The 27,296-nt window shown below is 35.0% G+C and overlaps 2 protein-coding genes across 3 annotated transcripts in view; one reads left to right on the forward strand and one right to left on the reverse strand.

The window, feature by feature from the left end:
- Positions 1-25,346, forward strand: part of LOC149615364 (5-hydroxytryptamine receptor 1-like) — a 42,569-nt gene extending 17,223 nt beyond the window's left edge. For both annotated transcript variants that reach the window (XM_089856419.1, XM_089856420.1), the window contains exon 5: positions 21,914-25,346. In XM_089856419.1, coding sequence (XP_089712545.1) covers positions 21,914-22,576 — 663 coding nt within the window. In that variant the 3' untranslated portion in view covers positions 22,577-25,346. The remainder of the gene's footprint in view (positions 1-21,913) is intronic.
- On the reverse strand, positions 4,881-9,364 carry LOC149615365 (uncharacterized). The gene is made up of 2 exons (XM_089856421.1): positions 8,919-9,364; positions 4,881-5,951 (listed from the first exon to the last, which is right to left on the reverse strand). Exons 1-2 carry the CDS (start codon positions 9,331-9,333, stop codon positions 5,062-5,064), a joined length of 1,305 nt encoding a protein of 434 aa, XP_089712547.1. The 5' UTR covers positions 9,334-9,364; the 3' UTR covers positions 4,881-5,061.
- Positions 25,347-27,296: the final 1,950 nt, after the last annotated feature.

Below are 27,296 nucleotides of genomic sequence, written 5' to 3' on the forward strand. Positions count from 1 at the left end.
AAAAATATCAGTCATCAGTAAAATCTACCCATTCTTTATATCGTTTTGATGGAAGTTCTTATTACACGCGAGCGACGCCGCGGGTAACAGCTAGTTATTATATAAATATACTGATATGGAATTGAAGGAAAAGCACTAAAAATTTAATTGAACAATTTCTCTGTGTCGCCTTCATTGCGAAACTATATAATAAAACCATTTTAAGTTACCTAAGTCAGAAAAACTTATAGGTAATTTTCTTCAGTCTAGAACGACTCTATATTTTATTTTCTTTAAACTGGAAAGATGGGCTATAACATGGTGTTTGGAAGTCGGAATCACGACGGATAAACTAGGTCTTTTCACGTTTGACCAGACGTAGTTATTTCTTTCTATAACAATCTGTTGTGCTCTGATGGAAGAAACCTCGACGGACTAAATAAAAATAATAAAGAGAAAATATATCCTCGTTTTGAACGGTTTTTCTCGCAATTTCTCAGAATGACTGCACTACTTATCATTTCTCATTGCCCTTTCTTCTTGTATTTCTGCTCATTTCCGAAATGTTTCTTTTTTATTCGCATCTACGAGAGCCAAATGGTTTTAACTTAAGAGGATAGAACTTGTTTGACAATTTGAGTGGTTGTATGGCAAAATACAACTTAATTGACAACTTGGTTGGATGTACCGCAATATATTGTACAACTTCCTTGACAATTTGGACATTTTTTCCTCAGAGACAACCGCGATTCCGATTGCCTTACAAACCTAAACTTGAAGTGATCCGCGATTTTGCGCTAAAACTAAAGGAAACTATAGTTTGTCTCAGCGTTACGAAGAGGTGTTCAACTGATGGTTAATAACGTTATGATATAAAATGCAAAAATGATTAATTATGATAATTATAAATTTAATTATATTTAACTTGAACTACAACGCGTCGCCGGGGTGTCAAAACGCCTCAAACCGAGAAACGTTTCCTGTCTAATTAGACACTAAACACTATTCTTTCAGTTCCCCCATATCATATATGTGCATGATTAATAGATTATTAAGAAACAATTTTTACAACTTTAAAATTCAATAAAACCGTGCTTATTTAAGGGTTATTCATAAAGGTAATAGATAACGAGTCTAGACTAGGAAGTTCCTAACAGACTTAATGGCTAGAAGTTCGCGGACCGAATTTGAGGAACTCAATTGAACCGTTTCTAAAACCTTTCCTTCGCGTTACTTGTACTTTTGGTCAAATTCGTTAACGAATTGTGACTGTGAATAAAGAATAAACATACAAACAAATGAAAATAAATATAGTATTATTTACATCAATCATTTATGAGTTTAATACATTTTCTTTGAAAAAGGAACGTAAACAATAAAACCCTAAAAATTATCAAGACATTTAAATTATTTGATTGTTCCCCTGAACTTCTTCTATTGTAGGTAATTTAAATATAATTAATATTTACCACATTTGCATCGTTACTTCCCATTATTTACCAGTGGTATGCAAAATACTCAGAAAAAAATAGGATATTATTGGAGCGCATGATTGTCTTAACATACTGCCTGGTTTTAAAGTATTACAGTTGCAATACTTTCGCTCCCAAAACGAAAATATCATCAAAATGAAAAAGAAACCTCATTTAAAATAAGACTTCTTTTCCCTCGACCATCCATTCGAAATCCCAAAATCCTATAGTTTTGTATTATGGGATTTTCTGCTTCCAAAGACCAGTAACGCGTGGTGGCACTTGGCAGAAAGGTTCCCGATAGACGTATCAGGCTGGCTCCGTCCCGTTCTAGCTTGTTCTACACACTAAAGCGAGTATAGCCATAACCAGCAGATAACACGCGTCATTGCGATTCGGTCAGCATCCAGGCGAAAACCTTTTTTTGATCCAACAAGAAGGCACTGGCTCGAAAATAATTCCCAACAAGAATATACTTCACCGACAAAAAAAAAGAACCTCTTCACCACGTTACCCTTAGAATGGCTAGTGATAATGTCAAATTTATCTGAAGTCGAGAATTCGCCCAGAGCTGGCTTTCGATGTCGAACATTGAACAAACTAAAACAATCTTTTCAGTTCCGAAATTGTGCCAAAGAGGAGAGAAAGACGGAGAGAGAATCAGTATAGGCAGCCGTGATCCATGCGTGGTGAAAACGGGGGTAAATCTACGGTACACCGCGGTGCCTGAGCGCTGCTTTCACGCGCACAGTTGAAGTAGGGGATGACAGAGATAAGGCGAGAAGGTCAATCCCCCCTGCGCAAAGGATGTGCGTCCTAAAACTAAACGTACCGAAAATTGTTTTTACTACCCCCCTATTTTCCCATTTTTCGGCGGATTTTATAAAGCGCGTTTCTATCTTCATCTCCTCTTTGATTGTGTCTTCGATGAAAGTACTGTACCTAATTCTATTTTCTCAAAGGCTTTCGTTAGCCGAAAAACTGCGCATTTTTGTATTAAATGTCTTCAAAAGGAGTTATTTTAGTTCATTTCGTGTAACAGGTGTAATGTTATATTACATTTTACAGCGAAACGTATCTCTGGACATTGAATAATATGAAGAAAAAACTGAATTACGTATCATTTACCTAAGAATAGTCGTGAAATAAGTTAATTTCACGACTATTCTTAGGTAAATAATTTAGAATCAGAAACAAATTGAAGCTTCATCGGTAAGATCACAATGTTGGGCCTCGGACTATGGTTAGTTTGCTCACTTCAGTAATGGGATGTGATGCAAGCTCTGCCCACATCTGTAAGCATCGTCGATGTACTTCAACAATTTCATGTGCTGTTTCTAAGTTTTCCCGCACTTTACACATATTTTAAACAAAAATTGCCCATTTGCAATTCATAATCATACAACTTCAACCCCATTTCGTAAATTACCAGGCTTATAAAAGTTCACTTTAGAGAGTATAGCCGCCTGTATACCGAATTAATTCGGTATACAGGCGGCCTTTACGTAGCCCCATTTGTTGCCCCCCCCCCTTTTCTATCTATCTCGTTCCTCTAGATGGTACCGTGCCTGAAGGGGGAAAATATGGTTGGAGGGGGGGGGACGGCACGTATCACGTGATATTGTTGGCGGGAAATTTGAATTTGTTTTTAGTGTATTGGTACGACGTCATGTGACTTGGTGACGACATTCAGTGTCCATAATGTTATTATTTGGTGTATCTTTAGGCTACTGTATACATTTAGTGGATGATTTAATGGTAATTCTATAGGTTCAGTAGACCCTTTCTACACGCACCCGTCCCGTAATGTTTTTTTTTTGAATGATTTTAAGGTCTCTCCATGTATGCTTATGCCATACTAAAGAACTAGATTAGGTTTACGTAGTTTATTGAAAATTAAGCAAAGACTAAGTTCTACAGTAAGGATGTATGCTTTGTATTGTTATTATTAGGTGTATTTTTAGGATATTGCGTACATTTAGGGTATAATGTGTTGGTAATTCTATAGGTTCAAGTAAACCCTTTCTACACCGTCCTGTATGATTTTAAGGTATCCATGTATGTTTATGTTATACTAAAGAACTAGTTTTAAGTGAGATAAGGTTTACATTGAAAAAAGGTTCAACTAACCCTATGATGCGGTACTACAGTAGGGTGTTATAGCTAGTAAACGAAATACAAGGTTAGAACAATAGTACATTTTAATACCATAAACGTGGTATTACGGCAGTTTTTGCACAGTTTGGCATTTGATTAGAAGTTAAAATGAAGCAGTACAGCTAAAAAAACTCAGAACATAAGGATTACATTAGTTTTAATACGAATTTGGAGAATAAGTACAATTACTTGAGTTAAAATGCGAAATATTACTAAAAAACATTAGAAAATACGGGTTACGTAGAATACATGGCAAACAAGCACAATACTAGTTATTAAATTAAAAATCCTCATAGGATTGACTGAAAAATATATACGCGCTAAAATACTGATATACAGTTAAAAGGCGCAATCGGTACTAAAAAACATCATCAAAAAGCAAGAATTACACCGATTTTGATAACAAACAAATTCACTAAAATGCAAAATTATTGCTACTTCAAAAAAATAGTAGTACAAGATGATTAAGCACATAAACATTTACCATCATAGAAAATAGAACAATATTACTGCATGCGAGATTATTAAGTACATATATATCCATGTACCTTCTATAAAACACCATTAATTAAATTGATTCACATTAGTTTTAATACGAATTTGGAGAATAAGTACAATTACTTGAACTAAAATGCAAAAAATTACTAAAAAAAAAACATCAGGACATACGAATTACATAGAATACATGGCAAATAAGCACAATACTAGTTATTAAATTAAAAATCCTCATTGGATTGACTGAAAAATATATACGCGCTAAAATATTGATATACAGTTAAAATGCGCAATCGTTACTAAAAACATCATCAAAAAGCAAGAATTACACTGATTTTGATATCAAACAAATTCACTAAAATGCAAAATTAATACTACTTCAAAAAAATGGTAGTACAAGATGATTAAGCACATAAACATTTACCATCTTAGAAAGTATAGCAATACTACTGCATGCCAGATTATTAAGTGCATATATACCCTTGTACCTTCATAGAAAATATAACAATACTACTTTTAATATGAATTAAAAGCAATAATGGTTATTATACGATTTCAGTACAAATATCAGGCTAGTTATTAAACTAAAATGTTCACGGGATTGACGAAAAAATATATTTTTTCTGACGCGCTAAAATACTGATATACGATTACTGATAAAAATATGGAAATATTACTAAAAAAACGTTATAATTATCATCAAAAAATAAAAATTACACTTATACAAAACAATTCAATACTTATTTTTACACTAAAGTGCTAATATATACTAATTAAAAAAGCTTACTAAATGCAAAAATATTACCAAAAACGCTGCGTATTCGTTAAAATATTGTTACATATTATTAATTGAAATACGTTAATAATACTAAAAATAATACTTGAGATACTAATTAAAATACTGATACTGGGTATCTAAAATATATACAAGTAACTTATGTGGAAAATGTCAAGGATTCTAGTTAATATAACCGTAGGGGGCAGTTTTATAGTCAGGTAGAATTCTAACTTTATCCACTACGACCTGATATGTTTTGGTCTGGTTGATCGTGATCAGAGTGTGATCTTGTAGACGTCTGATTTGAGGACCAATAGGGACTTGAACCGAGTTCATTAGAGGTTCACCTTCATTGTTTACGCCTAGTAGATTCTTCATTGTTTCAAAATTTATATAATTTTCAGTAGAGGCGTTTAAATAAAATCCTTTAACTTTGATAATGTTAGTTTTTTTGCCGGTTTTAGGGTCTAGAATATCCATAGAATAGTTCTTTGGTCCAGCACTCCCCCATTCGCAAATATACGCATCTGGGCCATAGGGCTCTAGTTCATTTTTTAGTTCCCCTAAATAATCGCCTGTGGGTAGCAAATGTGCGCCGTCTGGCGAGAGGTACACTAAACTATCCGTGTCATAATAAAAACAAAGGTCTCCGACCTTTTCAAGATGTTTTAGCAAATGTAATCGAGCCATAGATGTTGTGTAGCAAGCGATAACTACGTTTGTATGTTTGTGTACGAACTCGTTTTCTAGGATGTGTTCGTACTTTACTAGTACGGTGTTTTCGTTGATTGTTAGTAAACTTTTAACCTCCAAGTCTGGATTTAATATTAATCCGTACAATTTGTTGGCATCTTTGATTAGTTCGGTAGAGGTGTGTCTTGTTTTCTGGCCAAATTTACCCCAAAAAGAGTTGAGCATAAGTTTGCTAAGACATCTGAGACCTTCATTTTTCTCTACTTTAGTGATATCCAGTTCTACACCCTCTTCGTCTTTGAAACTTTTGACATAGTTCTCCTTATCTTCTTGAGTCTGGCAATCTGCCGGGAAGCCGCTAGCTAGGGTTTTGTATTCTAAAAAGGTATTAACATAATCTTTAAACAGTCCTCCCTGTTTTGTTTTGGGGTCGTACTGTGTCACTTTGTATGACCAAGCCTCGTACATTCGTGTGATTGTGTAACCATTCTCTACTGCATGACGTAACTCGTCGACTACCCATGTACCTTTCAATTCTCTTTTTTCAGGAGTATGTTCGCAATCACCTTGAAACTGGGTTTTACAACATGTGTAGCATAATGGAAATGTTAATTTTCCATTAATACGAGCGGGCAGAACGGGATGAATTAGGTTTTGGGCCGGTAATATGTCACATTTAAGAAGACCATCAAACGAAAATATGTCAGGAAAATCGTCTAATATGATCTCAGGATGTCCTATAGGTATCTTGGTGGTTTTATTAATGAATGGGTATAGACTTGTGAAATCCACGTAGTGAATTCGCTCCGATCCTGTTGTTTTATGGTATAGTTTTGTTGCGCAACATCTCCCCCCGAAGAATGCATCACGAGGGTCTAATCTTTTTACTATTTTAGGCATAATATCATTATGGTTTAAAAACTCTATTATTTCGGGTTTATTTACTTTTTCCTTCTGCCATGCGCACTCCCATTTGACATTTACTGTATAATTGAGAGATTCTAATTTGGCTAACATGATCATGCTTCTAAAATATCTGGAATTCAAGGTTTGCGCAGGGTCTCCATGCAAAGCCTTGTTTCTGTTTAAAGGAAAGTGTATTTTACACCCATGATAGAAACACCCCCAATACTCGAATATTTCCTTGTTGATTTCACAAAATCCGTCTACTTTAAGTTTTTTGATTCTGGTTTCTTTCCCTCTAAAGGAGGATTGGATAGTTATGTTTCTTTTGTGTGCAGTCCACTCTAACCATTCTATAGCCCCTATCGACTGATTTTCGCTAAGTCTATAATAATTAGCGGGTATGATGCCTATAGTATCAGGTTTAAGATAATTTCGGCGAAACACATAAGAGCACACGCCAGGAAGAGTAATTGCGCCGCAATTAAATGGATCTACGCCAGTTACTTTAATGAGTAGCGTACGGAAAGTTAAACATCCTAGGAATAGTAAAACCGTATCGTTCTCACAATAATAATTGAGTTCACTCAGGAAGTCGAAACCGTGACCTTTACTATCCTCGGAGCTATGCCATTTTAAGAAGATATCTAAATTTTTCCTTGTAAAATATTGACAACCATAAGCTTCGATAGGGGGGAGATTAGTTTCTATAACATAGTTGGTTTCATTCTGTCTATTTACTTCAAAATTATGTTCTACAACATTGAATAAAAAATGTGGAAAATACCCTTTGGCTACGTCGGGTATTCCAAAAGTAGAGGGAAACTTTGCTAAAGCTACAGGGATGAAATTATAGGAATCAAGAAATAGCAAGTTAAACAATTTCATTTCTAAAATTCGAGTTCCGTTAATTTTCAAAGATGGAACGAATTTTTCATCTCTATTTATGATTTCTCGAATTAGTAACTGATTATCATAATTACTGCCATAGTGAGACAGTATGATGACGTTCTTAACGGCATGCAACTGCATTAAATAATCTAAAAATAAAGCTATAGGATTACCGCCTGAAAATTGTTGCTTACGCTTACCAAACTGACTACACATATTACAGTTAAAATTTAGGGATGTTTCATCTATACAATGCTCACACACGGTTATGCTGACTAATAGGATAGCCTGGTGTTCATAGGCTCCTAACTTTTCCTGACACACCTTCGTTTGCACGCATTCTACGTCAAAGAAAATGTACATAAGATTTGGCTGATTAGGTCTAGGCTTTTTAACGGATGGCACTTCCAGAGGTTTGGCTTTGATAACCTGGATATAACATAAGTGATTGCTGGGCTGATATTTCTTACAGACCTGGCAATAAATCTCATCACACGTATGCATCTCAGTTCTTCGGGAAAAATCAATAATTTTTAAACAGTCTTTACAGTGAAAAAGGCGCTCACATAGGGACTTTTTACTGCTGGAAGATGCTAAGTGGCTTTGATAGCAATCATCGCCTAAGAATTTCCGTAAGCAAGACTCACAAGCTATCTGGGAACCTTGGCAGATAGTGGGTCTCATGCAACTAAAACAAAAGTCATTACATTTATGGGACTGTATTCGCCAATAGGGTACGAGACATTTTTCGCAGAATCGGTCGTGGCTAAAAAGTGGCCTTAATTTTGTAATAACGTTATAATGGTTATTTTCATTCAATAAAAAGAGGCGGGGCCTAGTATCATATGGATCATTTTCGCCTAAAATCAAAACAGGGACGCTATTTTCGAATTTGTAGACGAAAATCGAATATTGATTTGAATAAGATTTGAACCTTTCAAACGATTCGGCAGTCCCACACTCACTAACTTTTACATCGGCCTTATAACATAAATCTAAAGCCTCATTTCTTTGTAGTGTGCCCTTTGGATCTATTTTAGATATAGTTACATATCGCGTTTTTAGAGTCTTGTCACCCGTTGTATCGTCGGCGTAAGCTCTATGAGTCATAGCTACACATAACGCTTGAGCTAAACACAGGTTGTCAGAATTGACTATACGTACAATACCTCGTCTATCTTTACAGAATAGATTGAAAGGTTTAATCCCTCGTGCTACAGGGCGCCCTTTACCCTCCGGTATTCTTACAATGCTAAAAATAATTTTAACAGGACCTAGGAAAAATGCTTCCATTTCGTCATCATAGAGCATAACACTAAGCTGGTCAAAAAGAATATTGGGGTCTACTTGATCAGCTCTTCTAAAGGATAATTCTAGTTCAGACCTACAAATATTCGCCGCACTCTTTAAAGTAATTTGGACGTAGTCTGTAGGTCTAGACTTACTAAGGATGCATTTGGTTACGGTACATACACTAGCGACGGGATCGTCAGTAACTCTAAGTACTACCTCTCGGCCATACATGTTAAAATGTTTGTAAAATCTCTCACTTTGCCCTATTATCTCGCAAGAAGGTACGTTGTCAATAGGTGCGGGTTGGTCCGTTTCTCCTCCTCCCCATTGTACGTCGATATCATCGTCAGAAAGCGTCTCTTCAGAACCGTTCTCCCTCTCCAAGGTATCGTTCAATAGTATCTCCTCTGCGGGTGGTCCTTGATCTTTTCCGTCTAAAAATGCGGCTATCTCTTTGTCATATTGCGAGCTGTTGAAGTCGGCGATTTGAGCTTCTTCGTGTATACCCAGCTCAATTTCTTCTTGTCGTTTCGCTAGGCGATCTACATATTCAGTTCTTAAGGGACTCGGAATTAGATCCCTTAGGTTTTCCAATTCTTCTATGGTATTACAGTCCTCTGGTCTATTTATAGTCAGTTCGTTCAATGTTGTACGGAGAGTTTCAGGATCCATGTTTATCTTTCGATGTTTGAAGATTGACTGCGTATTTTGATCATTTCCTCGGCCGCTTTTATACTAAATTTCTTAATAGACACGCCTACATTCCTCAATAATTTAACAATAGCCTTTATTACCTGATCCTATCAGTCACCAGATGTTTTCACACAATGCATTTTCGGAGCCAGGCCTGTTAATAGTTTACCCATTTTATAACAAAATAGCGCTGGCTTTGCTTTATGTCAAATAAATTGTCAACAGAAGAGCGGACTATAAATAGAATTTTGGTATAAACACCGCAAATAAGGGACAATTTTATTGGGGTAATAAATGAAAAACATGGCGTGTAAAAACTTTCTAGTGAGTCTCAATTGTGACAATATCCTTTGTTGTCTTCAAGTCTGATAAATAATAACGTTCCGAATTTCTCTAACAGGTCATAAAAACCATTGTACATTTTTCAAAAAAAATGCCACCTTAAGCTAACTAAATTTCTTAATAGACACGCCCACGTTATTCAATCGTTTAACAATATCTTGATTTATTGCTTATCAGTCATCAGATGTTTTTCTCTTTATGCATTTTCGGACACACGCCTGTTAATAGTTTACCGATTTTATAACAAAAGAACGTTGGATTTGCTTTATGTCAAATAAATTGTCAAGAAAAGAGTGGCCTATAAATAGATTTTTGGTATAAACACCGCAAATAAGGGACAATACTTGTAATAAATAAAAAACAGGGTGCGTAAAGCGTTTCTAGAGATTCTCAATTGTGAAAATATCCTTTGATATCTTCATGTCTGCTAAATAATATGGTTCCGAATTTCCTTAATAGGTCATAAAAACCATTGTACACTTTTCAAAAAAAAATGCTAACCTATGAAAAGATAGTTTCTCACGGTCATGAATCACACTGTGAATGTGTAGGAGAGACGTCAGCCTACACAATTAAAAAAAAGCAATGAATCACAAAATAGATTCCAATGAAAACAATGAAATAGCACTGGTCAACCACCTCCTAAAGCCCTTGCCTGAACGTGTTTACGGAATAGGTAATAAAATATTTCATCAACCAGCTAGCAACTAGACACTTACATATAACATATTTAATTCCTTAAGAGGCCAAATTTCGAAACTTTTAAAGAAGAGACAATGCCAATCGAAATCGTATTCGTTATGAAAAGGTTTATCAACGGAATGAAATTCTCAAAACAAGTCCAAACATTATGCGTCTTTCGCAGGATTAGAACAAAAGACCTTTCTCCACCGATGTGTATAACAAAAGGCGTAAATGTATGTACTACCGAAATGCGATTGATTGGGTTAATTTGTGATTAATGATAATTTTCGCTACTTGCTAGTGTAGTGATAGAACTGTAATACCTTTGAAAAAGGACACAATTGACTGTGAAAGGCTTGTAAATAAAGGAAGCTAAACCCAATGCCATATGGTCTGATTTGGGTAAAGAATTCTAGTGCTTTGTGAGAATGACTGAAACAAACAAGGATTTGAGCCTGATTTTTCTACCAAAGTTTTCTTAATCTCGTCAAAGTTCTGTATAGACTGAAAGATCTGACAAGAAATAATATTAATGTTTTACTCTACCCAACTTGTTAACAATGTTGAACCCACAATTATTTAAGATCGGCTTAAGAGACTTCATCGAGGGGGAAAATCACAATATATTGTATGGTTTGCGATAAAAAGGTTAAAAAATGTACTGTTTTTTAACAAATGTTTCGATTAGTCCTAGATTGATACAGCGTTTACTTGAGATGTAAGCACTGAAAGTTTTTGATTTAGCTGCCAGATTGAAGGTAAAATGGGGTATTTAGGATAGCTTTGTTACATTATTTGCTATGTTAAAGATGATAAAAGAGCGTTATTTCGGGCATCTTTAAAAAAAGAACGAAATTAGTCTCCTATAGTTCTGGAAAAATACTCATATATTTTCATGGTTTCGGTTAACGCACCAAAAAGGCCTTTTAAACTTGTCAGGATAATGATTGCGGGGCAAACCCCTTGAATTAAATGTTTCGTGGTAGGAAGAGCAGAGCTGTGCTAATTAGCTGACAACTAATTGAATTAGAATTAGCAATTAGGGAAATATTTATGAACTAATTAATTAGCCAATTAGCAATTAGGGAAATATTTATGAACTAATTAATTAGCCAATTAGCAATTAGACATAGAAACTAATTCAATTCAATTAGAAATTAGACATTTATTTATCAAACTAATTAATTAGAATTACTATTTTCTAATTAAGGTAAAAAATAAACCATAAGTAAACATAAAAGTTTAAAGTGCCCATGGATTTAGTACTTTGGTAATGCAAAGTTTAATGTTTTAATGCCATTGAAAAACGGGTACGGAAGCCATGAATTATTCTCGAAAAATGAGACAGGCCTCGAGTGTTCCGTCATGTTAAAATTTGTCTCATTTCTTCATTTTATTGCACAGTTCCTATAATGGACTCCTGAGTAGTAAATACATGCGCACTGCTATTAATTCGAGTAGGTAAATCAGTCGGAATTGCGAAATGGGCCAGTTGCGAACTACGAAATTTTCTACTAGTACTAGTATTCTCTCATAATTGAGGAGCTGAAAAATTTAGAGTAGCACTAAGGTTTCCTCATCGATATAATAAGGCTTTTTCATATTCAAATAGATGAATAAAGAATTAATTCCTCGATTTTTTTACAACAAATTGGCGTAAAAGTTTAATTGAAAATCCAATTGGCTAATTAGTTAATCCTAAATCTAATTAAATTTTAATTAGATAATTACCTTTCCGAATCATACTAATTAATTAGAATTACTTCTCAATTAGCACTAAGGTAATTAAAATTCAATTACCATTTTCAATTAGTAAATGTTGCTAATTAATTAGAAATTGAATTAGCTAACTAATTAATTAGCACAGCTCTGAGGAAGAGTCACCAACTAACAAAACAATAAATCAAAAAATAAATTCCATTCAAAACAATGCAAATGGTTCGACCATGCCCCTAAAAGCCATCACGTCTGAACGAGGTTACGTATAAATAAAAAACTGATGGGCATAAATCCTTTTGTTATGGATCGAGTTCGACCTCTTCCCCCTCCCCCTTTTAATGTCATAAAACCAGGTAGGTGGTCCAATTAAAAAAAGGACAATAAATTCCAATGTATCTAAAAAAAGCTATGAGCATCAGACAACAATCGAGGGAAGCACCACCCTAAAGTCTGAACATCTCAAGAATGAGCGACCCTAACCACTAATACTAGTGTTATCATATTAAATTTAATCAAAGCAGTCGTCAAATTTTGTAACTATTGGTGTAAAAACCCGTATTTTTCATGATATTCAAATTTACTAGTAAGGAACAATTTTAATGACGTAACTGAATGTTTAAACTTAACCATTTCGTAAGATTTCTCTCTTTTGTTAGTCCGTTTGTACGTTTCGGTTTGTACTATTCCCCCGTTTGTATATACTCTCGTATTGTATCTAGACTCTTGTGCCATGGAGGGGGGTCGTACCCAAGCCCTGCAGGCTTCACTACCCTATCCCTCGAGCCTTATTAAATAAATAAATAAATTGCAACGATAAGAGTAAAGTTAGTTTTGAGGTATAGAAAATTAAATTCCTTAAGTCTGCAACACCATCGCGTTATGTATTGAAATTAATGATTCTGAAATTAATGAAAATATATTTTTCATCGAATCATTTTGATAAATATATTGCGAAAATCATCGCTACATTTTTAGTCATGTGAACTCTTTTTCAAATGACTCGTTTCGTCATTTTAAGGCAACTAAAGAAACAAAGTGAGTTGGATTAACTGAAGTCAGTACTTTTTCAAACTTTGTATGCAATTCTTTGGGGAATTTAGGAAACCCAAATAAGCATTTTTATAGAAAAATGTTGCGTATAATTTTTACTTCTATTTGCTAGAAATCCACGATTCATGCACTGACATTAGCTAAATGACACTCTGTGTTGTACTTTGAACTTTTCGCTGGTGCTATAATCTGTTTTAGTAAATAGGATGTATGTTTTTTCTAAAGGTGTTAGTTAAAATCTGTGTTTTTCCCTAGAACAGTGTAAATAGCAGTGATATTCTAGTGTGAAACTATGTAGATAATTCGACATTGTAAACATATACTTTGGGTATTTTAATACTCGTGCTCGAATGGATGGACGTTTCCTAAGAAATACTTTGTTTAATTAGCTTAGTCTCTGTATAGTAAAACATCGCTATACTATTTACTGCGAAGAGGGGGGGGGGGTTAAGAGGTATTAAATTTTTATTTAAATAGAAAAAAATTGGTGAAATTTTGCTAAATCAAGTGTTTTTGGTGAAACATAGAGTAATTTCGATAAATTTAGCTAAAATTTATCGAAACGTTTTAATTAATTTGAAATGTTTTTCAAATGACTCGCTCCGTGTCTGTCAATTGTCACGTGCATGACTGATTTCGTGTCGGTGGTTTATTCATTTCCCCATGTATTCCTATGGGTTTTTAAAAATTTTAAATGCTCAATTTCGTTGCGAAAAAATGTAACGTGGTTGATCAAAAACGTTTCGATTGTTTTTTACTTTTAACACGAAATGCGTTGTGAATGATGCTTCTTTCAATACCGTTTTTACGTTTTCCACAAATTTTTGATTTACGCTGCCGATAATTTTGATAAATATAGTACGTTTAGGTCAATGCTTCGGTCTAATGATATATTGCCTTTCTGTTGACGCAACGGAAACATCTTAAACTTGTTGAGACTTGTCCTAATAATGCCCTCGGGGCAAACACCTGTAATCAATTAAATGCTTGAAACCCCATCGTAGGATGAATCACCAGCCCCCATTAATAAAGCAATAGATCACTCTAAATATAAATTCCATTGATTCAATACAAATGGTTCGACCCCCCCCCCCCCCCAAAGCCATTAAGACACGCCTGGACATGTTTACGTATAACTAAAAAACAGATGGAATGTCTTAACACGTTGGTAGTGAGTCATAAATCACTCTAAATATAAATTACATTGATAGCAATGCAAGGAATCAAGTGACATTGCCATGCCCCCCCCCAAAGACCTTTAGACACGTCTGAACGTGCTTGCGTATAAATAAAAGCAGATTGGGATAAATTCTTTTGTTATGAACCATGTTCGACCTCCTCCTCCCCCTTAATGTCATGTAACCTACACCTGCTGGGTTGCCAAAAGGGGATTTTGTAAACTATAGAGAGTCATTTCAGTTCCGAACTCTGGTGAGAAAGGTTGTTGACAAGGTTAGTAAGAAATCATGTGTTACGGTATATGTAATTCTTTTTTGATTAAAATGTCGCTTAAAATGTGTGCTAATTAGAAAATATATGAAGCAGTCTAGCTATATTCGTGTATACTTTAGTTAGGATCAGCATTTTATGATGTTTTATAGTAATTTTTGTTCATTTTAACTGATTACCAGCTACCAAGTTGTGTAAAAACTGCCGTAATTCCCCTTTTATGATATTAAAATGTGCTATTGTTTTAACCCTGTAACTCAATAACCAATACACAAAAGGAGTACACCTAGAACCGCGTCGTATTCGAACCTTCTTCAATAAACTATGTAAACCCTATCTCAATTAAAACTAGTTCTTTAGTATAACATAAGCATAAATGGAGAGACCTCAAAATCATACAAAGAATAACAACAAGGGAAGGGTAGGTGTAGAAAGGGCCTACTGAACCTATATAAATCACACCATAAATGTATACAATATCATAAAGATATACCAAATAATAACAATACAAAACATGAGTACCTAGAACCGCATCATAGTTTAGTTTTCAATAAAATACGTAAACCCTAACTCAATTAAAACTAGTTCTTTAGTATAACATAAGCATACATGGAGAGACCTTAAAATCGTACAAAGAATAACACTACGGGAAGGGCGTGTGTAGAAAGAGCTTACTGAACCTATATAAATCATACCCTAAATGTACACAATATACTAAAGATACACCGAATAATAACAATACAAAACATGAGTACACCTAGTACCGCGTCGCAACTTAATTTGTAACTGTAATTGGGCAATGTAAGCCATATCTCACTTAAAACTAGTTCTTTAGTATAACATAAGCATACATGGAGAGACCTCAAAATCATACAAAGAACAACATTACGGGAAGGGTGTGTGTAGAAAGGGTTTACTTGAACCTATAGAATTACCAACACATTATACCCTAAATGTACGCAATATCCTAAAAATACACCTAATAATAACAATACAAAGCATACATCCTTACTGTAGAACTTAGTCTTTGCTTAATTTTCAATAAACTACGTAAACCTAATCTAGTTCTTTAGTATGGCATAAGCATACATGGAGAGACCTTAAAATCATTTAAAAAAAACAACATTACGGGACGGGTGCGTGTAGAAAGGGTCTACTGAACCTATAGAATTACCATTAAATCATCCACTAAATGTATACAAGATCCTAAACATACACCAAATAATAACACTATGGACACTGAATGTCGTCACCAAGTCACATGACGTCGTACCAATACACTAAAAACAAATTCAAATTTCCCGCCAACAATATCACGTGATACGTGCCGTCCCCCCCCCCAACCATATTTTCCCCCTTCAGGCACGGTACCATCTAGAGGAACGAGATAGATAGAAAAGGGGGGGGGCAACAAATGGGGCTACGTAAAGGCCGCCTGTATACCGAATTAATTCGGTATACAGGCGGCTATACTCTCTCTCACTTTACTAAAATGAACCAACATCACTAGTTTCCCCGCTCATCGAGTGGGCCTTTTGCGTTGGATATCGATTCGTATCGATTTCACTTTTGGAAAAGGGATCCAACGCTTAATCCCATTTCAAGAATACAATATGTTTAAAACTAAAACCTGGTATGATTATAGTGCTTACCAGAACCCAAAACCAGGTTCAATTAAATTGAACACTCTCGTTGAAAAAACTTTACATCCAATCAATATCACCTGACACTAAAAGAAAGGGTAGAGTTAGAGTTGATTTAACTTAGAATATGGTGTCAAGTTACTTTGTATATGAAGTCTATATTCGAATAAATTCCGAGACGAGTTGCTTTTGATTACTTCATCAAAGTTGTAAGAGTCTACCCGCAACCACATTTGTACTTGTGTTTCTTGAAGGTCACAGTATACAGTTGAAAAAACTACTTAACAGTCTAAACTGGAAAGTTTGTCTTTATTTTAAACATGGCCGATTAACCTAAAAGACAGAGTAGATTAAATTTCTTCTTTGTGATTTAACTAACCGTGGATGAAGCTAAGGGTTTTTTTTTATAAATTTAAACCGCAGTTCTGGAAAAAAAATAAAGATTAGGTGACATTGTGATTTTAAAATTTTCTAATATACAAACTGCATGCTTCGTTAGTGCTTCGTCTGGATAAAGTATAAAGTACTTGAATTAATTTCAAAATTTCAAAATAAGCTTGTATAAAAAAGTATCTTAAAGGGGTACTAGCAACGTTAACTTAAGCATTTGATTTGGGCTTTTCGAAATATAGTTACATATTGAAAAATAAATAAAAACAAACCGCAAGTCATTAGAGGCAGCATACCTATTTCGTAATAGATCGACGAAATATTAATTGTAACTAGCACCTGATTCTCACCGAGAGTTCGGTTTTAGGGGCAGTGAAGAAAACGTTTGATGACGCGATTTTCAGAATGGGTGCTAGGACCATGAACGGTTAAGGCTTCACACACCTGTGACCGAACTACAGTGGATTTTGAAATTTTGCCCCAAGAACCATCATTTACAAGTTATAATCTTAGTGTTTTATGGATAACCCATAAATTCAAATAGGAAACCGATAGACAAGACTAATTTAATTAAGGGGTCATCCGTAAAATATTCTAATCATAAATTGTAAATAGTGATATTTAGGGTAAAATGTCATAGATTATTTTTGACTATTGGGAATCAGCGTAGCTAAATTCTTACGTTAAAAAATGTTTTCGATTCGATAAAAATGTTGGGTTTTGGGTGATACTACCTCTTTAACAGTATAATAGACTTATAAATACTTGGGAGTCAGCCAAGCCAAAGTGGTTTTACCTCTAACCTTATTTACGTGTTTTTCGGAAAAGCACTCATGGGTAAAATAAATATCGATTTTGTAGAGTTTAATAATAAAGTAGAAAATAAAATGGACTATAATGATACCCCTTTGAAAATATCTAAAAAGGAAAGTATCCGATAGGAATCTTTGTAATAAATAAATAAAAAACTACGAAATATTTTATAAATTCTTTACCCTAATATAGTAGAAATTGACCTTATTTATGAAGACAGCATGCAATGATCCAAAACCAATATATATACGTTATACCTCCTTATCAAGGAAAATTATGGACCGCATTAAAACTCCATAAAACGTAACAGAAAAGTTCGCCAAAGAAATAAAAGTTTATTCGTGAATGAACAGTTAATAGGTACAACCGCACAGTTAAAGATGCTATCGTCAAACCTTGTTGCATCTTCTATACCTAAGTTTCCTTTTCCTTCATTGAATCCTACCCTTCGAACAAATCTTTAAATTGCATCCCTGAATATCTCAAGCGGAAGAAAGAAATCCGCGATGGGGAAGAGGCAAGTCAAATGTTAGGACTACTTTTTGCGCAACTGACTTGTACCTTCAGTCTGAGTCAAGCTGAGTTTTCGGCAAGTTGCGCTTCTTACAGTGAAGATTTGCAGGGTGGAACAGACCAGACGCAGTGGTGACGCCAGGGATAGGTTGAGAAGGACATAGCCTATGTGTAAAAGTGAAGTCCAGGCAAAGGGAGCCCTCAAATTTGGTCCGCTTTTTTATGAGATGAGAGGGTGTCCAGAAGACCCCCACAGTTTTTGCACACGTAGGGAAAAATCTTTACAGCGACACTGATTCAGCCGAACATTTATTTTTAACCAAATGTTTTTGTACTGCTTACAGATGAAAAATGTTAGACCTATGACACCGAGTATGACACTGCGTTTGAAGCCTAGTAAAAACGCAGCGATCTTATAGAAGTGTTTTCGATTTTGCAAGGATTTAATTATATAACGAAAGTAACTGATTTAATAATGATTAATTCTATGAATAAGAGTATATTAATTGGCGTGACTACAGCAGTCCTCAAATTAATTCTTCGTTCATCCCCAAAGAACTAAACTTAACCAATATAAAGTCTGTCGTAGGCTTTCCTGCTCTACGTTAGAGAGATGAAAGATTGCATACGTGGGATGTTATGAGAGTCATGTCCTTTCATATATTGGCCAATGTTTGATCCATCCCTTGGGAAATGAGATTGCCATTGTTAATATGTGCTACTTCAATAAGGCAAAGCTTGAGTAGAAAATCAGAGCTATAAGTAGTTATTATCTGAGTTTTCGTGGTTTATTACTGCAGCAGCGCGAGGTACCCTTTAGGATGTTTCAGGCAACTTGCTTGTCTTTACCAGTTCATTTCGCGATTTTTGTGTTCAATCTCAGGACTCGGGTGCAATGACCTAGTTCAGGTTTTCAAAGACTGACATTAATATTTAAACTTCTTAATAATAAAATTTTTCATTATGTTATTAGACTTCCGGATAAAACAAGCGCGAAGAACAAAATTAACAACAATGTTTATTTTGTTACCGATTTTAGTGTGTGCGCATGCTCAATATCTAGCCATAAACAGCAATACATGAACTAATTAGAAAATATTGCTCATCACAACGAACTTAAGTGAAACTTTCGCTTTAATGCTAGGTGATACCAAGAACCCAAATAGGACCTAAGAATTTTGAAAGAAAAATTTGGCCAAGAAGTGATATCTTGTTTATTAGGGAGGAGGTATAAGACGCCTAAGTATTCGCGCGCCATAGTCCCAGTCCCCCTTTCAAAATACAAGGGGGGAGAAAAAGGAGGCAGGGCTATTTCGCCTCTCCTCAGTTGGAAAATACGTAATTTTCGTCATTCGCGTCGGGGTGCCGTGAGTTTTCAAGAACCAATGAGATGCTGCTTGTAATTTCCCGGGTGAAAAATCTGGGAAGAAATCCTTCTGCGTAGAGTTTGCAAGTTCTCTCCCCGCTTGTTAAAGGAGTTTTCCTCCGCGGTCTAGCCCGGTTTCTCCTTTCCATCAAAACTTGCAGAGGTTAACGGTAATAGTTAGTATAGGGCGCTGTCGGTTAGCTGTGGCATAGGGGCAAGCCACCACCCCTCTATGCATTGTAAAGGCGTTAGATAAGTGGCAATAAGTCGCAAGATGACTTGGTCCAATTAGCTAGCTAGCTGAATTTAGAGGCGGGGATTAACTCCGGACCTACTATACGTTTGGACTGGAGATAAAGCTGGAAATGTGGCGAATTTATACCTAGATATCGCTTCTTGATTAGGCTTTGTTGGGTCCAGTATTCCCGGTTCCATTGTTCATTTCCACCATATTGGCAAGCACATTTCGACCCAGTTTAAAGTGTGAGCTCATGGAAACCCATGCAAGAATCGTTCTCATATCTTATATGGGTTCTTATTTGTACATAGCTTGGTTTATATGGAAAACTCTAGGTGGAATGTATTTAAGATCGATTTCAAATAAGAGTTACGGTCTGGAGGCTTTTGGCCGCCCATCCTACCACAGCTTGGTAGTAAGAAAAATATAGATGAGGAAAAAAAATAACTTTGCAAAGAAAAATATTGAAGGACCATTCCTGTGCAGTAAAAAAAGAAATGGTAAACACGGGCCTGCGGTTATGGCGTAACCAACAGTGATATACAAAAAATTTCCAATTCTTTTATATCAACTCGAAGTTGTACTGAAACCGAAGGCATTTTTCATGCTATTATGCATATTTGTGAAATGAGGATCCGTCCTTCGACTCTAGTATAATTTCAATTTGAAATGAATCAGAGGGCAATATTACAAATTTACATTTCGATTTTTCAATGCGAAATTTTACTGAAGCAGAAAGTATAAATAGATATATTTTTAATATACGATTTAACCCTTTCCTTTGGAACTTTCATATCTTTGAAAATTATGCAATGCACGGCTAAGAAATTTCGTATCATTAAACATTCTTTTGGTAAGAAACTATAGATAAAGAATTTTGGTTGAGCTCGGTGACCCTCGTTTTTCCGGTTTATTTCAAAAAAAAATTAAATTTGCATATTTTATTTTATTGGGGAACTTTTTTCTACGGTTTTCATATGGAAATGTTTATGAGAGAATTGGTGATATGGCTTGAAATGGTATAATTTTGCTTTCAACGATGTCATATTGAGAAACTGAGTATATCTTTATGCTGAAATGCAACAACCAGGCATCGAATTTTTTTACTAATGTGTTGCGGATAATAATGGCGAATAAAAGGGTATGTAACACTAAATCCCCGACGATTTGTATGCCATTACATGCTCCGAATACCTTACACTAATTATTTAAAACTATTATAGCAATTGCGCCTAATTATTGTATTTTGAACTAGACTAGAACTTTAAATTCCTTTTAGAAACTTGATTTGATTTATTGAAAAAATTGTGTGGATCATTTGAAATATTTCCTTTAGTTGCTTAATTTGCAAGAAAATCATTATTCTAGAATTAGTCGATTAAATACTAGATTTGTCTCAAACGTATAAGTGATCTTTACAATATATTTTAGAAGATATTTGAAATTTTCTATTTTCTCAAGTAGGAATACATACAGCTACCAGGAATCACTGTGTAGTCTTTTTATAAACGTACCTAGAAGGTTTTGTGGGAAGGGCTAGACTAAACATTATGTATGACGAATTTTACTTCGCGAATAACGTTTTTCACTGCCTGTTACACCTTAGGCGCGCCTGACCTCGCGTTGCTACCAACCTTTAAAATCAGAGTAAGAAAAACGTCAAAATTATTATGCTTGACGGATAGTAAGTTCTCAAGCCCCGCCCTGAAAATCCGCATAGAAATGAACATGGGATATATATGGGTACAATGATTCCGAGCTGTTTGAAGTAATGCAAAATTTATTTTCGAATTGTACAATTAATTTTCACAATTTTTACTAATATCAATTCAAATAAAGAATTTGTTTTTGAATAATCGCGAATTTCAAAATATTTACATTTTATCAGAAGTGAGATGAGACTAGAAGTGAAGGGCTCTAGCATTGATAGTAGATCCTGGCACTAGTGAACTAATTTGAGGATTTTATGCCGCTTCCCACGCGCTAAAACTAGAGAGAAAAAAATTGGTCGAGTTCCAAAAACATTTCCTACCCCCTTCCCCTCAACCTAAAGCGGCGGAACACGGACCCGGCTCCTTGAATCTAGTTCGGCCGTCTACCACCGCGAGCCTCTCACGTTTTGGAGGGAAAATTCAGAAACCGCTACCAGAGGGCCAACCGTTCGTGTGTTATCAAGAATATTCACTTTCGCCTAGTGAAGAATTTGGTTAGCTCAGTACTTCTGGTCTCATCTCACTTCTGATTTTATTAATCGAGTAATGAGGAGAGGGCTATAAATCACCAAAATGCTAACTCCATATTGACAATAATTTTAAATAAATGGCTAACAAAATATTTTCCTATTGATTTCAGACCAAACACAATCACGACATCAGCACTGACAAACTAACCGTCGAAGAGAATTTAACGTCCCACCACCAAAACAACAAAGACCTCAACGAATCATCCCAAGCGGGCTCTACAACCGCACCCACCACCAACAACACGAAATCTTCAAGCACAAAGTTGGAAAACCAACACAACAAAAAGAGTAATAAATCCAATAAAACAAGTAGTGCAAACAGTTCCAGCGTCAAACGCAAATCCTCGTCTAAATGTCACTTGGACCAAACGGGAGGTGACGATTCGAGTCGTCGATCAATCGTCAGTTTAACACCTTCCGTTTTCGTGCAGAGTCAAAGAGGCGTGCCTAAATCTCGAATGGCCGCCTTATTGAAGGAACGTAAGGCTTCTTTCACCTTAGGTATCATTTTGGTGGCATTCACCATGTGTTGGTTGCCATTTTTCGCCGTGGCGTTGTTACGCGCTTTATTACAGGAATGGTTATACGTTCCAGACGCGTTAAAGACCGTGGTACTTTGGCTCGGCTACGCGAATTCCATGTTAAATCCCGTGATTTACGTAACTTTTCACAAAGACTTTCGGAAGTCATTCAAAGAAATTATTTGTTTCCGCTGCAGGACGGTGAATCAAGTTTTTAGGCAGGAAGCTTCCAAGGAGCAATGTAATAGGTAGTGGGTTTTAAGGCTAATTATGATTGGCTAAAGGCCCAATAGTAGATACGTGATCTCAGTCTCTTCGTCATACCAATTTTATGGAGAGACGTTACCTTATAAAAATATGTAACAAAAAAAAAATATATATATACGAATACATTTCCCCTTACGTGTTAAATCCTGGATACTATATTATAATAAATCGTTGTGTATATTATTGTTCAAGAATTAAGGCAATTCCCACATGAATAGTGTACTATAATAACTGTATAAATTACACTTCACGAATGTTGGTTGTAGGTCGTAAATGACACGATATTGTTCTTGAAAGAATTGTATTTATTCTTTATACATGTGTAGAGTAGAAATATAGTAGATTTTTAGTTAAATATAGCGATAATTTAACCCTTTTAGACCCTGAGGGGAATGTCACTCAGCGTAATAGGTGTTCACGATGTGCATACCTTCACCGTACTAAAATTACTAAGCGTAATCTATAAAAACTAATACATATAACCTGAGAGTTATGAGCCCCTCGGATGTATATCACATTTGTACATAAAGTTGTTTTGTAAATATATATTTTAAAACATTTTTATTTCGGGCAAGTTTAAATGTTAAGCGTGATTGTAAAAATACTCCTAAATATGTCAATATTAACTTGTTACAGCAAATAATATTTTAAGCAAAATTCTGCTCAAATATTGATTTTAATATGAAATTCCCGGTTATAAGTTTTTCCTAATAAAATATGTAATAAAATTTCCTGAAATAACTAATCCAATCTAAAAGCTATTGCTGTTTACCGATAGTGGATTATTCTAAAGCAGGGAGGAGTAGAAATGGAGTCGAACTACAATCCTACACTGCGAGCCTAAACACCTCCCACAGTGAGAGAAAGGAGGTCGAATTAAGGGGTTAAGTTGGTTCCTTCTGTCACGTGGTTCCCTGTTTGAATACATTGAGTTACTATTAAGGGCCTTCTCTCCAACACAAAATGTACTATTTTCAAAAAAGTCTCGTGCTGATTGCTTATGCACCTACAGTCAACGGATGATTATTTTCTTAATTAAGATTCTCACGAGATGGCAGTTCGTTACGGCAAATCTGATGCCACTTGCCACGTGATAAGCGATAACCCAGTTAAAAAAACATCGTCCCTATCTCCAGTTGAGGGAGTTAAGATCTACGGTGATCAGCCTAAAAATCGCCTAAAATTCTTCTCCTTTTAAACTCCTCCCTGTCTAACAGCACCCTCTATGAGCTAGCGGTACTCCTGAGAACATTGTTTTAAATTTTTATATGAGACACAGAAATTGATTACACCGCATGTAGATTAGATAGGACTGACTGTAGCCCCTATATGGTAGCTTGTCCCAGAATATACCTCTTTGGCTGGTGATACCTTTCTACAGGCGTTCATAGGATAAGCTTTTGTGTCAGAACCCCTGTAAGATATCTTTCCTTCAACTCAATGTTAAGAGTATTTAATATATATGTAACTATGAAAATGTAGTAATGAGCACAATGATACAAATAGCTAGGTGCTGAACCAAGCACGTCACCGAGATAAATGTAAACCGTAATTACAAAACACGTTTTAATACAATTGGGACTCTTACTGCGCATGCGTTGGAAGTTTCATGAATTAGGGCAATAATTCCGTTTGTTTATCATGGTAAATTAACAATCGTTATTCGTATTTTAGGCGCACAATAATTGAATCGATACTGTTCTTAAATTAATATAATATTAAATCAGTAATTGACTTGAAAAGTTTACATATGTAACGTTATCTCACATTAAACATATTATCACCATGAATATGATAGTTTTCACATGCAAGTTAAGTAAAACTGACTCTGCTATTTAAGCCATAATTTGATATATTAGTAATCAAATTAATCTAATTCGCAGTTTTACCATAAAATTAAAAATTATTTTATCAATTAAAAATTATGGATAACGTTAAATTATTCTCCCAAAATTATTCTAATTGCACATCAATATTAAGGTTGATTATAGTTTCAAACTAACTAAATAACATTTAATTATATTAAGTTAATTATCATCTATGGTATGATTAGACATTTACTCAGAAACCTCCAATGTGCGCGCATTAAATAACCCTATTTCTGAGTAATTTGTATGAGCTTATTTACTTTTCTCTTTGATACCGATTAACTATAATGCTACCATGAATTTGTACCATAATACTCTTGAATATTGAATCCTTATAGGATAATTGACACCACTATCATATAAAGTTCAGACTCAGAGCGCTTTCGCTACAACATATAACGTAAACATCTTTATTCATATGTATATGAATTAATTCATAGTTCTGCATAGTAAATAAACAAGCATCAGGGAAAATTAAATAATTTCATGTTTAAATTATAATAACATAAAATTGTAAAATGTATTTAATAATAATATTTAGTGCTCAAATATATGCATTCTCAAAACTTAGTACAATTCAATTAGAACTATATATTAAAATCACGAGCACTTATTTCAGAGTCTAAAAGGGTTAATTTATTATGATAATTATTAAAATATAAAAATAAACTGCCGTTTTAAAGTGATTGTTGAATTTAAGGTGTTTGCCATAAAGAGAATTATAAATAGTCAAATATAATAAGAATAAATACGGAAAAAATATAATATTTAATAATAACGCATATTATTTATCATTGTTGAATATAAATTGAAACAGGAGTGAGAGCCACAGATGTTTACCCCGTTTGTTCGCTGAACTAATAATAAAAATAAAAACTAATAATAAAATTACATGGTTATAGAAAGTTCAAATATTTGTTAATTTCTTTTAAAATAGAGAAAAATTCATTTTGTGAAATAATAACATTGAAATAAAATTTCTTCTGAAAAGATAAATTACTAAAAAAATTGTAATTTAGCTTTTCACAAAATTGTAAGTATTAATTTAAATATTGCAGTAATCAGAAGCATGATAAGGGACTAGAAGTATCAAGTTAACCAAATTCTTCACTTAGCGAAAGTGAATATTCTCGATAACACACCAACAGTTGGCCCTCTGGTAGTGGTTTCTGAATTTTCCCTCCGAAACGTGACGTGCTCACAGCGGTAGACGGCGGAACTAGATTCAAGCACCCGCGTCCGTGCTCCGTGGCTTTAGGTTGAGGGGAAGGGGGTAGGAAAATGTTTTTGGAACGCGACCAATTTTCTCTCTCTAGTGTAGGCGCGATGAAAGCGGCATAAAATCCTCAAATTTGTTCACTAGTGCCAGGATCTATTACCAGGGCTAGAGCACTTTACTTCTAGTCCCTTATCTTACTTCTGGTAATTTTATTACCATAATATTTTAAGTATTAATATTATTAAGAATAAATTTCATTTTATTTTATAGTGTAGACGGATTATTTCAAGTCCCGTTTAAATGTAATTTTATGTCGTTTGATATCCTCTTTTAAACTAATCGTAAATACAAACAAAGTCAAAAATAACACAAAGGTTTTTATCTTTAAGTTTTTCTTTACCGTTAAGAGGTCTATAATCGGCTTAAGAAAACGTTTTTCGTTTAGAAGGGCAAGTAAAACCTATTTTTGAATTGCTATACCTTCTTGCAGTCAATTCTGATCTTTTAAAACACATCCGAATTTGAAACTCCAGTACAAACATTCTACCATAAAAATAACTTATAAACGTTCAAACGTAAGTAAAACAAATTAATGTAGCTAAATATGGCAACACTTGTTTGTGCAAAATTAATTTTTATTTAAGTTCGTGTTACCAGGGATAGATTTAATTTTAGAAGTAAGAATGGAGAACAGAGTAATGTGGGCACGCGTCAAAATCCCGGACCCCCTTCCCGCGACTGAGGGGCGTGAAAGAAGAGGCGGCTCATAGCGACAGAGGTAAAAAGGAATTGCGTATTTTTCACCGTCCCCGTCAGCACGTCAGCAACGTCATCAAAACGTTCTTTAAGTGAGCCAATAAGATAATTCAAAATTTTCTTTACGTGTTGGAGGGAGGGGCTCTATACTGAGCTATGAGTAAATACTAACCGTTCTCCATTTCTACTTCTAAAATTAAATCATAGATAATAAACACCAGGATCAGAAGGTCGGGGGAGAGCTTGCCGCGCTTTGTACAAACTGGGTAGGTTCTACTTCCGGAAACCAGCGCATGCGTACGGAGAGTCATGCACGAAAAACGAGCAGGCAGACCTCGTCTGCGCAGAAGCGGAAGTCAACTGCAGAAGTTTGGCGTGCGGCCCCCCCCCCCCGCACAGGCGCGGCAAAGAGAGATACACTACGGAAGGCATACCTTCCGATCCTTGTGTATACAGGGTGTTTTTGAAAAGTCCATCAATAATGAAGGAGCGTGTTTATTGGACCATTTTGAGTTGAAAATGTTCTATGTTATTTTGCATTCCAAGCCACTGTTTTCAAGTTAGCATTGGAGTAATTTACCTATGACCCCTTAAATTTAATTAGAAAATTGAATTACAACTGTAATTTAATTAAGGGATCATCCCTAAAACATTCAAATCATAACTCAAAAACAGTGGCTCGTACGGCAAAATGTCATAGAACATTTTCGACTCAAAATGGCCCAATAAACACGCTCCTTCATTATTGATGGACTTTTCAGAAACACCCTGTATTATCTATGATTAAATCTATCCCAGTTATTACTAATACCGTTCCAATGTATTCATAAAAAAATTTACCAGTTATGGACTTAACAAAAAA

This window comes from Phalangium opilio, unplaced genomic scaffold (assembly GCF_054372755.1).
Source record: "Phalangium opilio isolate 3A_F unplaced genomic scaffold, DU_Popi_V2 ptg000217l_1, whole genome shotgun sequence".
In the NCBI taxonomy this organism is placed as follows: Eukaryota; Metazoa; Arthropoda; class Arachnida; order Opiliones; family Phalangiidae; genus Phalangium; species Phalangium opilio.